At 40.9% G+C, this 16,612-nt stretch overlaps 2 protein-coding genes across 2 annotated transcripts in view; both read left to right on the top strand.

Annotated features, from left to right (window-relative positions):
- Nucleotides 1-7,146, top strand: part of LOC102301181 (contactin-3) — a 44,548-nt gene extending 37,402 nt beyond the window's left edge. The window contains exon 23 of the mRNA XM_005914988.3: nt 764-7,146. Coding sequence (XP_005915050.1) covers nt 764-861 — 98 coding nt within the window. The 3' untranslated portion in view covers nt 862-7,146. The remainder of the gene's footprint in view (nt 1-763) is intronic.
- An 839-nt stretch (nt 7,147-7,985) lies between these two features.
- The window catches only part of exosc10 (exosome component 10), a 12,487-nt gene continuing 3,860 nt past the window's right edge, over nt 7,986-16,612 (top strand). Inside the window, exons 1-19 of the mRNA XM_005914986.3 lie at nt 7,986-8,186; nt 8,736-8,872; nt 11,247-11,370; nt 11,458-11,562; nt 11,751-11,910; nt 12,216-12,324; nt 12,418-12,493; nt 12,583-12,693; nt 12,819-12,962; nt 14,378-14,568; nt 14,679-14,835; nt 15,021-15,169; nt 15,335-15,385; nt 15,530-15,641; nt 15,790-15,837; nt 15,915-15,990; nt 16,090-16,190; nt 16,278-16,370; nt 16,463-16,531. Coding sequence (XP_005915048.1) covers nt 8,061-8,186; nt 8,736-8,872; nt 11,247-11,370; nt 11,458-11,562; nt 11,751-11,910; nt 12,216-12,324; nt 12,418-12,493; nt 12,583-12,693; nt 12,819-12,962; nt 14,378-14,568; nt 14,679-14,835; nt 15,021-15,169; nt 15,335-15,385; nt 15,530-15,641; nt 15,790-15,837; nt 15,915-15,990; nt 16,090-16,190; nt 16,278-16,370; nt 16,463-16,531 — 2,139 coding nt within the window. The 5' untranslated portion in view covers nt 7,986-8,060. The remainder of the gene's footprint in view (nt 8,187-8,735; nt 8,873-11,246; nt 11,371-11,457; nt 11,563-11,750; nt 11,911-12,215; nt 12,325-12,417; nt 12,494-12,582; nt 12,694-12,818; nt 12,963-14,377; nt 14,569-14,678; nt 14,836-15,020; nt 15,170-15,334; nt 15,386-15,529; nt 15,642-15,789; nt 15,838-15,914; nt 15,991-16,089; nt 16,191-16,277; nt 16,371-16,462; nt 16,532-16,612) is intronic.

Below are 16,612 nucleotides of genomic sequence, written 5' to 3'. Positions count from 1 at the left end.
CCCTTTAAAATATGCTGCTCTCATACTCCAGAGGAACATAGACAAATGCCAAAATTTGACATATGAATTCACTGGGACCTTTTTCTTTCTTTTTTGCCCATTTTTGTAAATAAAGTCACTTAACACTGTAAATCTGACAGGGACATTTTGTCCTCCCCTGACCCACCCTTACTCAAGGCCCCATCCCACCTCCCCTGCTCTCTTCTGCGCTTATAGTTTGCTGAAATATGCAACACAATCCATCTCTGTCACAGACTCGCTTTGGCTAGATGCTATTGGTGTCCTGTGGGACTCCAGCGGGGGCTATTCCCCTGCCCTAAATGCTACTTTGCATTGTTGAACTTTTGTGTCGTATCCCTGAAAACAGAAAGAGGTAGAATTCAACATGGGTTTTTTTGTTAAATGGGCTCATCATTCCCGGAGGAGCAGGAAACGCGCTGTCTGGCAGAGTCATTTTTATCAAGTATATTATGTAGTGAGAAAGCAGCGATTGAAGCAAACTGCATCAGTGTTCTGGGTCCTTTACACTCACTTCCTCTAATACATTTTTTACCCATGCACTTAAAAGCCAGCACACAAATGAGTTTGCACCACATTTTAAGTAACCCCATGAAACGTCAGCATGCATATTTTATGTTTTGACAACCTAAGCGTGTTATTCTCAGCAGCTGACAGAGCAGAGAATTGAAACTTTGGGTTAGAAATGTGTGTTTCAGACGGATGTCAGCCACGGTGCTTTTACCTTGTTTTTCTTGTTTCCCAGGTATGAGCGCCCATGGCTCCAGAGCCTGGAGTGTGGAGATCTCCCCCCTCTCCCTGTTCCTCACCATCGCAATATCCTCATTCAGGTCATCGTTGTGACACAAACAGACTCTGCTCTGTTTTTCAGCATTCACTATTGGCTCTTGTTTTGTTTTGTTTTCTTTAATTTGTGAAAGTGGTCAAGGTTTTTTCTTTTCTTGCATTTTTTTAAGGTACCGCATATTTTTCTCCCAGTGTTATTTTGCAAGTATGCAGCAGCACAAGAGAAGAGTGTGCTGTCAGACACTTAATTAACAGTAAACGCTTGCTTTTTTTTTCTTACATAAGTCTGTTTTGACATTTTTGCTGGTTGGGAACAATGCTCCATTTCAACTCTTTTTTTGACTCTAGAATGATACAGATGCCTTACTTCCATTCATGTGCCAAAGTAGTTGCAGCCTTCTCGTTGTTATTGCTAAGATAGCTACATGCTTTCCTCAACATTTTATTCCTCACTTTTCTTATCACGAAGGTCTCAGTGAACCTTGCAGAAAGCCCTGCAGAGAAGTTTATGATTGTTTGTTTGTTTCCTTGTATTTCTGAGTTTTCAGTTCTCCTCTCCAAAATCAGAAAGTAGGGACATGTTCATTCACCTGTGCCCGTGCCTTGGAGATTCTTGTATCGGCGTCACTTATAGACACTGGTTAGTGGTACTTAGCGTTTCAGAACATACTGCAGCCATCTCCATCTTTACGTGATCCTTTAAAAGTCGGTTGTGTCGCAGATGAAACTCATAAAACACCTCATAGTGCCGTTGTCCTCCATTTACCTTTTATCTTTTGATTGTGCGGAGCTGAATGTACCATGAAAGCTCCTAAAAATTTTAATGCCTCACGCTAGTTATAGTTATAGCCTGCCGAATGATGGATTTGACTTTGCTCTGCGTTCACAAATTTTACATTTGCTTGTATACAGTAGTACCGGCAGAGGTGTGTAACTGCCAATGTAATTCCGTTTTTTTGCAGCACCAGTGCTTCAGCGAACTTAAACAGCAGTCATTGAAGTCATTTATCAAAGGAAAATGACAAATGTTCACCGGCTTCAGCTTCTCAGATGTGAGACTTTGTTGTTTAAGATGTAAAACACAGCAAGGTGTACCTTTTATTATATTTCCCTCCACAGTATTCAACTTTGAATGGGATTGCAATGATCTGCCAACAGACCACTATATGAAATCAAGATTAGAGGGTGATCTAGTTACTTTTGTATCGATTTTCTAATCTCACTTTCCTGTTTTCACATTAATTTTTGAAATATGCAGTATTTCCTTTATCTCGCTAGGCTAAAGGTTTTGCCTGGACCCTGTACTACAAAGTGAGTTCAGCATACTCCGGGTATTTCTCCAGTATCAGAATTCAGCTACCCTTACACTTGGTAAGCTGGTCATCAACTTGATAAGTCAACCCAGGGTTTGACCGGCACGTTCTCGCAAAATGATCTGCACATTTGACCAATCACAGAGAAAAGAAGATAAAACTAAATGGGAAAAAATGAAGAGGTTAAAAATGAAACAGTCTGAAACCAACACAGCTGCTGCAGCGTGAGGAAAAGCGCTGTACAGTCGTTTAGTATTAAACGCGCTGTATGAAAGCGTGAGCGTTTAGCCTGTTTGAAGCCAGGAGTGAAAAAATGCCCACTGTGTAACTTTACTGAATTATCGATATCACAGCTCTATCGTTAAAACACAGGAGAATCTGATGGATTATAATCGAATATTCCCTTTAATTAATGTTTAAAAGACAGTTTTAGGTTTTATTCTTTCTGCTGCAGGGCTGGTGGTGTTTAACGGTCTGAGAGTTAAGAATAAATATAAAACATAGTCAAGTAGCTCCTCTATTTTAGGATTTTAGGATCACATATTAACGCTTTCAGAACAATAAAATTGTTGTTCAATTTATTCCTGATGCTGATCAGGGAAATTCAAAGATTTCCCTTTAGACCCTCCTGCTATCCACAGATGTGAGGGATGTTTCAGGAATCGTGATGCTGTTTTTGGAGAATTGATCAATCAGTAGGAGGTGACTTCATACCTGTTGGTTGCTAAAATGGAACAAAAGCTTCTTTAGCTTCACAGCATGAGTTACTGTGATGATAAAAAGCGAACCACCTTCATAGTAAAGAAAACTCAGGGTTAACCTGAAGTTACCTGGATAGAAATCCTCTGCTTTGTAGTACAGGCCGCTGGTTACTGACCTTTGATAGCACGGAGCAAAGCAAAATGTCATTGAGTCTAATGTCACATTCAAATTGATATTTCCACGGTTGGTTAAAGGAGAAGACTGATACCACTCTCATGTTAGCACATTGACAATGGGACCAGTGCGTAAGCATAGCTTAGCAAACCGTCAGCTTGACTTTGTCCAGTATTCACAGCCAGCACCTCTAAAGCTTACTTATTTGTTTACTTCATCAGATGGGGCACGTCAGGTAGTCGAAACAAACAAATTTCTCTATCTGACTAAACTGACAATATCAACAATCTCTTCACACCCACTTCACACTGATTTGCCAGCCGTGTGGAGGTGAGAAAGTAAGCTGGGTTTGAACTTCTCTGTCGCATTTTTTATTTGTTAAACACCTGGTTTTTACACTGAAACATTACCAGTGCTTTCAGTTAAAGACTCAAAGTCTCTCTTGGACAATTATTGCATTTTACACCTCACTGCGGTGTCAAAGACAAATTCTTATGCTTCCGACATGGTTGAATTTGCTCTTTCCTAACAGAGCCTGGCACTGGTTCTGTTGTGAATGCACGTACAAGGGTGGTATAGCATCTCTATGATAGAGTTATATAGGTACGGCAATACAGTTTAAAGAAATGACACAAATAATCTGAACTAAGGAGTCTCTTTACTTGTTTGGAAGATTTCAGCTGTATTTCTCTCCTCATGTCGACTGAAAGCTCCATAGGTGAAGCTTATTTTGTCAAACCAGTTTAATGCTGATGAGCTAATTTAAAATAAAGCAGATGCCTGGTTACCAGACACGAAGACACACCTAGTGGCCAATCACAATCCAGAACTCTCATGTCTTTAATGTATGGCATGAAAAAGAAAATCCAATATGTTTGAGCTTTGAAACAAACAAAATGAGCAATCTTTGGATGTTGCCTCGAGCTCTGAGTACGAGGGATATACATTGTTCACAGTTTTCTGAGTGATTAATGGGAAATACAACTGACTGATTAATCAATAGCGAAAATAATCATCAGTTGCAGCCCCAGTCTACATCCATCTGGGACCACACAGCCAGTGCCAGTCAGCGTATATTCACAGCCATTGCAGTCGGGACGAGAGGTTTAAAGCGCTGCCAATTGTGCCAGTCTGATAATTGAAATCTAGCCACCAGCTTAGACATTATTTGGCTAAATGTGTGGTCAGCTATGTTTTTAATACTCTGTGAATTTGTCCTTTGTTGTCAGTCGTATTGGTTGTTTTTTTTTTTTTATGTGGTCCGTGTTGTCATTGTTTATTTATGTATTTCAGCGAAACCCCGCAGCTCAGGTATTCAGACCTGCTTCACTTCATCTTTCAATAGCTCTGAGATGGCAGAAGCGGATAGATCTGAAATGTGTCAGCGCAGGACACAGGGGTCTATTTAACAGTCTGACTTGATGAACGGAAAGCCTGATGTGTGCCAAGATTTAGCAGACATTAAAACATCTTAATAAATTAGAGCAGCCCTGCGGGGTTTCTGTGGGGAAAGGGCATAGGAGTAATGGTACTAATGACACTCACAGAAGGCGAATATATCAGGATTTAGGGAAGACTAAATCAGGACAATCTCATCAAGACGACACGATGAAAGGTGCGTGCGTAAATGTGTACGAGCATGATTGTGCACGGTTATTACCTTAGTCTGCCACATCATGGACAAGTGCTTTCAGACAACCATTTATCTATTTGGAGGGAGGAGGGGGGTTAAACTCATTTCTTGTGCTATGGTTCAAAGCTTTGTGCGACTGAAGCATTGCGGACATTGAACGAGAGCAAAACAAGGTCAATGTGGGAGGTAGAGATTTTTAAAAAGTGAGTTTGACTCAGGGAGGAGTTGAAATGTCTGTCCACTTAACGCAGATTCCTGGAGCGAAGGACTAAGTAAGATTTAAAAACCAGAAAGGGACCCAAATCCAAGGGCACATCAGGTGCATGTGGCAGGTAAAGCTCACATTAAATGTAAAGGTTTACTTCCCCGATGAGTGTTGAAGCTGTCTTTGAATCGTGTTTCGTTGTTTTTGTGGCTCTACGTGTGGTTAATCTGTATACATTCTTTCATCGCGGAATGACATTGTTAGACTAACAGATGTTTACACAGGAAATGCATTATTCTGGCTAATTTATTGATTATATGAACTGAAAAAAAGAACTTGTGTCTTTGGGTACATAGAAGCATTGCCAACCTCTGTTTTGTAATGTATCAGTACTGTGGAGATGTTTTGAGTTTGACTTTGATCTTCTTCTTTTTTTTAATGTTTGATATGGTTACTGATTGGGTTTTTTCCCCCTAAAGATTCTGCACAAAGGTCAAGTGTTGTTTTTAACAGAACAATTAAGAGCCAGAGATTTCTAAATCAAAAGTTGGTGCGCTGAGATCTCCCTTGCCTTCATAAATGATGCTGTACATAGTGTATGTATTTCGTTTGGCTTTTTTAGCAACGTCCCCGCCCTCCCCCAACCGGGAAACCAAACAGTGCTGCTTCCAATTGTAATTCTCAGTCAAACCCTGAATCTGAAAAATACATGAGCAGAGAGTAACATTTCCTAGCAGCTGCTATCACACACAGCCTTTTGGTGCAGTGACACAAACACCTACCTGTTACAAGGTAGCCGGCCAGTGCACAGTGGATAATACGAGTGGTATTATTTACGAGTACTTTTTGTCTTTTTATACCAATACAGCTTTACGATTTTCAGAAAAGGCTAATTTGATCCTAAAATAAGTGCGAGTAGTTTCATTGGATTTCTAAGTGCGGACAGACTTTACGATTACAGCTCTGGGTTACAACGCTTGGCCTTTCTGTCGTGACTCCTCAAAATGTTCATGTCGAGGTGATCTCCGTGAGATCGTGGCAGCAGCGTTTTCACATTGAAAAGTCATCAGCTGATCTTGATATGCTGAAGCTGTGCATGTATGATATCGTTTGGTGCATTTGTGTTTTCTAAATGAGGGAGTTAATAAAAACAATTCATTGAGGGTTCCTGTCTTGGATTTTTTTTTCTGAATTATATGTGTGCTGCTGTCATTTACAGCATCAGCAGTTTTAGTGTGTTTTACTGCAGGAAGACTTTGAGTGGTGCCTTGGGGCACCGTCAAAGCTATAAAATGCATAATATTATGAAAAAGCGTATAAATGGAAGTAAATGTCAGCGGTAATGTCCTTTTCGGTGGCTAAAGAACACATCTAAAGGGTTTTTTTGTTGGTTTTTTGCTGCTTATACTAATTGTATTCTTACACTGTGTAATAACGACTGCCCTCACAGATATGAAATGCTTTGAATACTAACGTCACGCCGTATCAAAAAAATACACAGTCTACAGCACACATCAAGCAGATGGCTTTTTTACTGTAGCCTTCACAAAGAGTACTGCCGAATTTCTTCTGGATTATTAGAGCATGTATTTGCTGAACTTCAGATACCTTCCACTAAAACAACAGAATGACAGGGAAAGCTGCTGTGAAATATTGATTGAGCCCAGTGTTGCAGAGATGCTTTTAAGATAATAAGAGGGAGAGGACCCTGTGAAGAGATCAATATGAAGGGGAAGTGAAGAAAAGATAGGTTTCTCCCTACATACCACAGATCATCCGTAATGAGCTAGTGTGTCAATACTTTGGCCGGGGCTCCTCGCATACCACTGGCCACTAAAGAGCATCAGGCCACTGTAACTTGTCTGCAATTAGTGGAATTTTACACCAGACTAAGGGGAATGTATTTATGTCCGATTAGTATACTCATGGTGGTCACCTTAGCTCGAAAACTGCAAAGTGCTTCGCATTCAAATATCCCTTAGAGAGATATTGGCTGAGACATGATTGGTGTATATTGCCTCCCAATGCAGCAGATGCTGTGGCACGGTTGCTACGGATTGCAAGTGTCAATACTGCCCCCTAATGGTCCCACCATCCCAGTGCATCTCTCCAGTGTGAGGCAGTAAACTGGACATGAGGCAGTGCCTGCAGTATGACTGCACCGAACAGGTACACTGAGAACCAGAGACGGAACAGGCAGTCATATTCTGATTCATACCCAATGTTGAGTCGGTTCACAGTTTTAGAGGTAGAGGTTAACCTAGAAAATCAGTAGAATAATCCTTTAATTGTCCCACAAGGGGAAATTTGGGCGTAACAGCACCAAGAAAGACACATATACAAACAAACAGTACACAAGACACAGCACAGAAACACACAATTTTTACATATTTTACATATATGTACATAATTTTTACATATTTAAAGTATTATTGAAATAGAATTGAAGAATTTAAGTGAAGGTTATATCACAACACCAGTGTCTTCAAGGGGCTTCATATTGTAAGGTAAAGAGTCTACAATAACAGACGACCCCCTATGTTAAAGCACTTGGTGATGGTGGGAAGGAAAAACTCCCTTTCAACAGAAAGAAGCCAGCAGCAAAACCAGGCTCAGGGGGAGGCAATCATGGGGGTGATGGGAGGAAGACAGTTCAGTTTAATTTTATTCATACAGTGCCAAATCACAGTAACAGTCTCATTAAGGCTCTTTATATTGTAAGATGATGACCCTACAATAATAGAGCGAAAATCCCCAAAACAAACAATCCTTTGTGAGCAAGCACTTGGCAACGGCGGGGAGGAAAAACCACCTTTTAACAAGACGAAACCTCTGGCAGAATCAGGCTCGGGTAGGGGCAGGCATCTGCCACGATTTGTTTGGGGTGATGGGATGAAGTTAGGAGAAAAGACACACTGTGGAGGAGAGCCATTATTAATAGCTGTGGTGTGGTGTATAAACACAGAGTGTGAAAATAGATGAATGAAAAATAAACGCTTCCCATTGCATCGTGGGAAGCCCCCAGCAGTCTAAGCCTAGTGCAGCATAATTAAAGTAAAAATATGTGTGCTTCGGCTGATGGTCTGTGATACGATCCGCCTGGTAGTGGCCCTTCCACCCCACACCGTTAGGTGGTGCTGTTTGTCCCTCGGCATTCCCAGTGGCCCAGAAGAATCATCGAAGAAACGAGTTGTTTCCTGCGTTACACATGTACATAGCACCAAATTAAATGATGGCTTCTTCAAAGAAGAAAGGTTTAAAGAGCAGTGGCCCTAAGGACAGTAATTTGGACACCAACGACGACGATAAAACCGAATTGTGCCCCGGTTTCAGAGACGTGGACGTTTTTGTTAAAGTAAGTAAACAAATCCGGAGTTCATGCTAGCAGGCAAGAAAGCAACGTGGATGCCTGATAGCTGGTTGAAAACATCCACAGCAAGCTGTTGAGACAAGGTGACTTTTATACAGGTGATTGTAAAGGTAAAGGTCGACGTTACGAGTCTGGAGTGTCTTTGCTAAATCGTTAGAAATGTGGAAGTCTGTAGTTAACAGTTATTATCATGCAGTGTTGCAAGTAACTGACGAAAAGTGATAGAAGTCCTAAAGTATCTCCTGGGACCAACCACATACTCTATTAAAGTCTTTGGTTAAATAGCCTCTGTTTATATAAAGTCAGCAGAGCCAGCAATGACAAAGTAAGAGCATTTTAAATTATTCAATAAGCACTATATCCATGCTGCTTTTCCCTGTGGATAAACCTTATTGTTCCCTCAATATGATGTAATAACAGTAACTAATAAGGAACAGCAGTGTTTCCGTGCCCTTTATTTTTAATTATAATCAATTTCAATATATTGAAAATGGCTTTAAACAGTAACTAACAGCTCAATCTTTTTCTCTACAGAATGGGTTTGGTGCTGTATTATCAGCCACCAAAGCATCTGCCGGCCTGCCTCAAGCTGGGGATGAATATGATTTCTATCGGAGCTTCCCAGGATTCCAGGAGTTCTGTGAAAGTCAAGGAGATAAGCTCCTGCACTGGTGAGAATATAGTGTGTTGTTGCATTATTTTATTTTTTTAATGCACAGATTCAACAATACATTCAGTGAGTTGATCAGAATCAGAATACTTTATTGATCCCTGGGGGAAATTATGTTGATTACAGTGCCCCAGTACAAACAGTAACAAAAACAGACAATACAAGAAGTAAGACACAGCACAATATATTCATATGTATATATTGTGTAGTCCTGACAAACTATGTTGTTGAGGTTTGAGGCAACACTACAGTTTTGCAGCAGCACACTCCACTTATAATGAAAACCGAGCTTAATGATAATGAGACCACATGAATCTCTTAAACCATATCTGTATACCAAGCATATATTAACTCATTTTAAAAAGTAATTTCCATCTATACTCACTTGCCTGTAAATGTATATTACATTTACGTCATTATTTTTAAAGTGTATTTTGCAAAAGTCTCAAGCCGCCCGTCATTTCATGTCAGTGCAGATATTTACTGAAATATGCAAATGTAGATACAAATACAGTATAGAAGACAGAGACAGTTGGTACATTTCTAATGAGTTTGAAAGTCAACATTTGGTATGATCGTTTTTTATCCTTCAACACAGCCTGAAATCTGTTAGGTAAGCTCTGTTATCATTTCTTTAAGTAGTCTTCGGAAATGGTTCTCCAGGCTTCTTGGAAAACATTCAGGGCTCGTCTTTGGCTGCCCTGTTTCATGACAGAGGATCCACCATGTTTTTCAGGTGGCTGTAGACACTCAAGGTGTAAGACCTGTTGCCACTGATTTTCAATCCAGTTCTTGTGTAATTTGTCATATCTCACCCTTCCCTTCCTGTTTTCCTTAACAATGGCTTCCTGACAACCACCCTTCCACTGAGACAGTTTCTGATTACTTTAATACTCTTTACCTGTTGTACATAGTTTTTAATGCCTACCACTATTTCCTTGGGGCTCCATTTTTCCACTTTAATTTTTTTTAAACAACATACTCCACACCATGCCAGGGTATGCCAAATTTTCAGCTAATAGCTCAGTGGGAATCACATTGTTGGCACAAAAATGCTATTTTTATGTCAGACATTTCGTTTCACAGGCATAAACTAGCGTTTTTCATAGATTCATCTAAAGAAATGAGACCAAAAGGATGTTTTTTAAGCAGGCTTCTAGTAGCAAAATGCCTAAAGATACAGTTGGCTGTTTGCCAAGCTATGTGTAGGCACAGCACTGGTTCATCGTTTCAGTTGGGTTTCAGCTTGCATGATTCATAGGTCACTGTTAAGTGGCTTAAAAAATATTTCTCTGAACATGATCAGATACAAGTACCGGATTAAAAATCAGTAAAAAAGCAACCAGTGTCCAAAAGCCTTTGAAATACTTCGAGAAAGCCTGGAGAGCTGTTGCTCAAGAGAAAAGCACTTTAAAAAAATAGTAAGAAGGTCTGGCATCTTGGAAACGAAATACAAAAAAACGAACTCAAGACTTTTGCTCATACTCTACATGTACGTGTGATGCTTCTAGCAAACAAGATCGGTGATCGTTTGCTTCGGCTGATGGTGGGTTATAAACGTAACTGAAAGTAACACACCAGTATTAAGTTGTTATGTGTTGGGTTTGATATGTGTTTGGGATTAGTAGGATCTGTAGTATTTTACTGACTGATAGTTATTGCTTAGTCGCTCGCACTAATTAGAAATCTGCTGACATCTCAGTGTAAAAGAATGCACGAGGGCAGCTGTAGACACGATAACTGGCGCCTGATATCGGTCACGGCCACCTCAGTTCCTGCAAAACAAGCAACTCTCCCCACCTGTTTTAACCAATCAGACAGATGCACATTCTCAGATAAGACTTTGTGTAATGCCTAGATATCTCCTCTTTTTTGGGAAATTGGCTCCTGCTAACTGCTTGCAGACTGTTTTCTGAACAGAACAGATCCATAATCATCCAGTGCTTTAATAAATACACCAAAAGATGAAGTGTATCGACTGGTGATTCCTAAAGGTGGATAAACAATTGTGCGACATATGGCACTGGGACTTCTTACACAAGTAGAGCGAAAACACAGTGATAATTATAAATAATGTGGCATAACAAAAGATCTGTCAGCCTTAGTAAGCGATCAGACCCATCCAGGATGCAGACGTGGCTGGCTGCCTTGTCATTAGAAACTCGTAATTGCTGGACTTCTAGATTAAAACACAAGGTAGCAGTTTTCAAACTAAACAGGGGTCAGCAAAGGTTTCCAGACGTCTCCCACGAGGCTTTAGTGCAGACGTACCCTTTGACACGCATGCAGATGAGTTGTTTTATTGAATAACTAACCTGTCACTAGCTGTGCATCAGTAATCAAAATGTAATCTTTTCACTGTGCCTCTGTGTTAGTATGAGTCAGATAATGCAGCACCATGGATGCAGATCTCACATGAGAGACCGGAACAAGCTGACAGGGCTGGAGGAGAGGTTCGACTTGGTCGTGGACTCAAATGACGTTATCCTCGAAAGAGTGGTATGACCCGCAGCTTTGGTGTCGAATGAGTTTCTACACGAAAAAGTCTTTGCAAAGTAACCCTGAGCTCTCATGTCTGATTTCCAGGGGATTCTTCTTGATGAAGCTGATGGGGTGAACAGGAGCCAGCAGCCTGTCATGCCTGCAGGGTTCCAGCCTCCAAAAGTTGTCGTTTCCAGCTGGAATCGCAAGGTTGGCTAATTAACCTCTCCGCTATTACACTGCAGATGCCAGTGTCTGCTCTGGGCCGAATTCAAGAAGAAACAATATGTGCCAGACCTGGCAGCTGTTTCTTAAATCTCACGCACACACAAAAAAAAGTTTTTTGAAAGTAGTACGTTTGTTCTACACTTTTTCTAAACAATGCTTTTGTGGATCAGGGTTCCAGTCCTAGCAGTCGTTCCGAGACATTTCGACTGCTCCATGCCAAGAACATCACACGACCTCAGCTGAAATTCAAGGAAAAAGTTGACAACAGCAACACGCCTTTTATACCCAAGATCTTCATCAAGCCAAATGCAGTAAAGCCACTTCCATCTTGTAAGACATGCTTTTTACTCTCATATTCTTCCTCATCCTATTGTTTTCTCGTGTTAGCTTTTGATTGCAATATAAACGCATTGACGCAGGGATGTCAAACTCATTTTATACCACTGAAACTCATTTCTGTCAGTGAAAAGAAGTCTAACTATAAATGTAATGTCTTGATGCATGCTCCTAAAGGAAAAAAAAGTCTAATTTTCCAAAGCTGTCCTGTGGGTGAGCTGATTCTCACCCCCAGGTTATGTTTGACACTCCTGCTTTAGCGTGTCAAACTTATTACCTTTCCTGTTCTCAATCCATAGATTTTACCAACAAACAAATGCGTAAAGAGAGGCCTGAGGACCTTGATGTCCCAGCTGCCCTGGCTGACTTCATCCACCAGCAAAGAACTCAGGAACATGTTGATGACATGTAAGCATTCTACCTTGTTTAATATACACATCATATCTTGTTCCATTTTTTATTTTTATTGTGAAACTATACTTGTGATTTTGATCCATGCAGGTTTGCACACCCATACCAATATGAACTGGACCATCTTACAATACCAGAAAATCTTCTGTCTAAGCCAGAACCTCAGGTAATACACTCATGTGTAATGTGTGATTCCTGTAATAGGATGCTGTCACTGTTGGTTAGGCCTCTGTCTAATCTGTGGTTTCTTTTCAGATGCACAAACCAGTAGCTGAGACAAAGTTGTCATTTGTTGATACACTGGAGGATTTGGTAGCTCTAAATGAAAAGCTGTGCAAATTGTCTGAATTTGCAGTGGACCTGGAGGTACAGAGCTCATATTCATAGTGTTGGGGTCCCTGTAATGTAAAAATTTTGCATCACAAATTCATTTATTTTGACATTTTCATACAAATTTCACTGCTCACTTTCTTCTTTGTTCTTCATCGCAGCATCATTCCTACAGAAGTTTCCTCGGCCTCACCTGTCTGATGCAGATCTCCACCAGAGAGGAGGACTTCATCATCGACACCTTGGAGCTCCGCAGCGAGATGTACATCCTGAATGAGGCATTCACTGACCCCTCCATTGTCAAGGTAATGGAGACACTCCCCAATCATTTTCCCTCTGTATCCTGCTCTGCTCTATCAACAGCAGATGAGATTACATGTCTGGTTAGATTTGGTTTGAGGTGGGCAGCTGCACAGTCGGCAGCTGTTTTTAAAATTTTAATCTCAGTTTTGAATTCGTTACAGTGCAGTGGACAGGCATGACCTGTTGTTCTGGTACATGATCAGTGCAGCAGATAACTGGAAAAAAAATCTGTCTAAAGTGTGAAAATGTACTTTTTTTGTGCTGCATACTCTGTGTTATGTCGTTCCAGCGGTCCAATGACAATTGCAGCACCAACGTGTCATGCAGGTCAAGGGTTGCCTTTTACAGCTTTGGTAGCACTATGATGCATACAGTTAGGTTCAGCCAGTTAACATCCTTCTGGTGCCAATTTATTCCTGTGCAACTCAGTGAATTTCATGCATTCTGCTCATGAAGACTCTCTTACCCTTTGCTCAGCTCTTGTTATCAGTTTCTTTTTCTTTAAGTGTTTTTTCTTTTTAAACAGGCCAACACAAAGAGGCAGAAAAATAACTTACTGTCACACCAGCAGGCACCTTATGATCACCAGTTTGTTTGTAAAGCACCTTGAGGTGACTGCTGTAGGGATTCGGCGCTATATAAATATAATTGAATTGACCTGATATGACTTTTGATTGGTTAAAAGTGCATAATTTGACACGAAGGTCATTCAAAAAGCCAAGTCCAGTTTACTGTATCTTGGGAAGAAATCATATACCTTGTTGGGATTTATAAATAGCTTATGAGCTCTATCAATAAAGTAATCATAAATAGGTTTACATACCAGTTTTTGGTGTTTGTACCTACATGTGAATGATTTCCCTGTAATGTGAAATACATATTTAAAGAGAAGCAGTCTGGTGGTCTAACTACTTGTCTTTCTGTTTTTTAAAGCCATTAGTTTCCCACATCTTAGAACTGAAAATGCACTTAAAATAGCCCCAAGGGAGTATATCTTCCTTGGGGCTATATCTCATCATCTCCTTTTTGATATTACATGGAGGCCTTTTGGGGAAAAAAAGAATCTTCACCAGTGTAATGATTATAAGTTTGTAAAGTTAAAACCCCCCTGAGCCGGAATTTGTTTGAGGTGTCCTTATTATTTTCAAACACATCCGATAAAGTTGGCAAGCGTCCCGCGGTGTGTGTGGGAGCAGACATGACTCACTCACTGTAGGACACCTGTGAAAAAAGTGTGGTGCGTAGGCTTTAAACCACTGAAAGATTTGCGAAAATGATCCAAATGTTACATAGCATGTCTCCACTTTTTTTCAAAAGAAAATATATAGATATAAAATGAGTCTTAATTGTTTTTCTTTATTAAATAAGCTGGTTCTGCACCGGTGAGGTTTCAACACTTCATGTTTTTTGTTCGTAGGTTTTTCACGGTGCAGATTCTGACATCGAATGGCTCCAGAGGGACTTTGGCTTGTATGTTGTCAACCTTTTTGACACACATCAGGCAAGCCGGGCTCTCAACCTGGCCAGGCATTCCCTCGACCACTTGCTAAAACACTTCTGCAACGTGGACTCTGACAAACGTTACCAGCTGGCTGACTGGAGGGTTCGGTATGGTGACTCCTGGTTATTGAATGCATAGTTTTATACTTTTCACTTAGCTTCAAGCGTTGTACGGTTGTTTTGGGGGAATTAAATATAGTCCACATTTGTCCACATAGCCCCTTGCCAGACGAGATGGTGCAGTATGCCCGGACAGACACCCACTACCTTCTTTATATCTACGACTGCGTGAGGGTACAGCTTCTCGACTTCAACCACGGACAGCCTGGTTTGCTGCAGAGTGTCTGGAACAAGAGCAGCAGCATTTCCCTCAAGGTGTGCACTTCATACACCATGAAGATTAAAGTGACACTTCCTTAATAGTCTTGTTCAATTCTAATAGTTCCATTGGAGTCTTTAATGCTTCCATAATTTTTACATTTCCACACCATGACCTCCCAAGATTTTCTGACATTTGTCACGATTCGCCATGTGCCCCCCCCCCTTCTCTTCCCAAACAGAAATATGTGAAGCCTATCTACACAGAAGAGTCATATTTGGAGCTGCAGAGGAAGCAGAAAAAGTCTTTTAACACCCAGCAGCTCACTGCCTTCAGACTGCTGTTTGCCTGGAGGGACAAACTGGCCAGGCAGGAAGATGAAAGCACCGGGTAGGCTGCCTGGAAATGGATGGACTTCTTGTTCTGGAAATTTGCTGTAGCTTTTTTTCCCCTCTCTCTAGCTTATCCTTCCTGTCCAGCTACATATTACAGTCCAAATGGTTTAGGGTTTGGAAGTCGTAACATGTTTTAATCCAGTGTTACCTGTGTGTTTAGATACGTCCTGCCCACTCACATGATGATCAAAATATCTGAGGAGTTGCCAAGGTAAGTTGACTATATTTCTCTTCTCTTTCCTCTTTTTTTCTCCTTTTTCTTTTTTCCGGTTCTTGTTGTTTTCACTGTGGAGCAGATGAATTTAATGTTTTTATTCATAACCTCCAGCTCAGTATTTTGTCTTTACCTACTCAGGGAGCCTCAGGGCATCATTGCCTGCTGTAACCCCGTGCCCCCACTGGTGAGGCAGTACATCAATGAGCTCCATTTGTTAGTGCAGCAGGCCAGGGAAATGCCCCTCCTTAAGGTGAGGAAAGATGAGTGGCAGCAGGGGGGGATGTTTTGGGGTTTTTTTCTCCCCTCTTGGTATTATAAGTTCAATGTTTGAGATGTCACTGATGATTTGAGGGACCAGGATCAGTCAAATATTGCAATATCTTTTGCATTTCACACAGGCTGAGATTGCTGCGCAGAAGAAGAAAGGACTCACGCCCATTAAAAAGGTTTGCTTAAATTCCAGTTGATTTTGGAGGTTGAATGACTGCAGGGGAAATGAATGTGGTTTTATATCATTTTCCAGCCTGAGGTCCCGTTGTTTGGTCCCCATGATACATCCAGGGTTTCCGAGAGCGACCCCCCTCAAATTTCCGCTGATGGTAAGCTTCATGCTCGTGTGTGCTTTGCATCGCTCAAACGATAGCAGATTTCAGCCCATTAGGCTTTGTATTGATGCATCCATTCATTTATTTTTTCAGATCTGCCAGTTAAGCAGGGGATGCTGTTCTCAGAGGATGAGGACGTAGATGTACAGAAAGAAAGCGGTCTCGTGGCATCAGCTAAACTCACACTGTTTGAGGTGGAGATTAACATTTAGTTTATTCAGAGTGAGATGATTTGTGTGTAACTGTGGTGCGAAATGTGAGATCTCTGCTTTTTGTTAAAGGAGGTGGAAATAAAGGATGACCAGGAGTCAAGCTCAGCGGCTCAGATGAAAGCCAGACGTATTATTGAGTCCTTTGAAAACCCCTTTAGAATGGTAAGAGGCAGGCAGTGATTTACCCTCGGTGCTGGTTGTGTGCCACCGAACTTGAGGTTCAGTATTCATTTGTCTTCCTTTTTGGATTTCAGTATTTACCCTCCACTGATGTGCACGTCAACAAAAATGCCAAGTTTGACCCGTCTTCAAAAATATTCGAGGTAATCAAAGAGCTCTATTCACCGATCCATATCCTGTTTTTTTGGGGGGGTTTTTTCGTTTTTTTTTTTTTTTTTTTTTTT

Source organism: Haplochromis burtoni, unplaced genomic scaffold (assembly GCF_018398535.1).
Source record: "Haplochromis burtoni strain Fernald_Lab_line unplaced genomic scaffold, NCSU_Asbu1 Contig_9, whole genome shotgun sequence".
Classification (NCBI taxonomy): Eukaryota; Metazoa; Chordata; class Actinopteri; order Cichliformes; family Cichlidae; genus Haplochromis; species Haplochromis burtoni.
Note: the sequence above shows the minus strand (reverse complement) of the source record. Positions and strands in the feature narration are given on the sequence as shown.